At 33.3% G+C, this 378-nt stretch overlaps 1 protein-coding gene across 1 annotated transcript in view; it reads left to right on the top strand.

The window, feature by feature from the left end:
• ANO3 (anoctamin 3) overlaps positions 1–378 on the top strand; it is a gene marked incomplete at its 5' end in the record, with an annotated part of 32,290 nt that overhangs the window by 14,942 nt on the left and 16,970 nt on the right. The window contains one exon of the mRNA XM_012649554.1: positions 109–256. Coding sequence (XP_012505008.1) covers positions 109–256 — 148 coding nt within the window. The remainder of the gene's footprint in view (positions 1–108; positions 257–378) is intronic.

Raw genomic sequence — 378 nt, 5'->3', positions numbered from 1 at the left:
AGAGCTGTGGTCCGAACATACATAAAACATTCTTTCTAGAAAAGATTGATTAGAGGGTTTTCTTATTTTTGATTTTTATTCACTACCTTTAATCTTTCTCCTGCTCAGGTATCTGGCTTGGAATTCTTGAAGGAATCGGTATATTGGCCGTGATCACCAATGCGTTTGTAATTGCTATCACATCTGATTACATCCCACGTTTTGTTTATGAATACAAATATGGGCCCTGTGCAAATCATGGAAAACCGAATGAAAAGTAAGGTTGAAATTTACACATTTCCAATGTATTTTATGATTGTTATTAAAATAGGAACTTATTAGGAAGTTTTGTTTTGTGACCATTAAGGGTAATGTTTCTGAGCATTGCATTTATAATGT

This window comes from Propithecus coquereli, unplaced genomic scaffold, assembly GCF_000956105.1.
Source record: "Propithecus coquereli isolate 6110/MARCELLA unplaced genomic scaffold, Pcoq_1.0 Scaffold30, whole genome shotgun sequence".
In the NCBI taxonomy this organism is placed as follows: Eukaryota; Metazoa; Chordata; class Mammalia; order Primates; family Indriidae; genus Propithecus; species Propithecus coquereli.
This window is presented reverse-complemented; position numbering and strand designations above follow the sequence as displayed.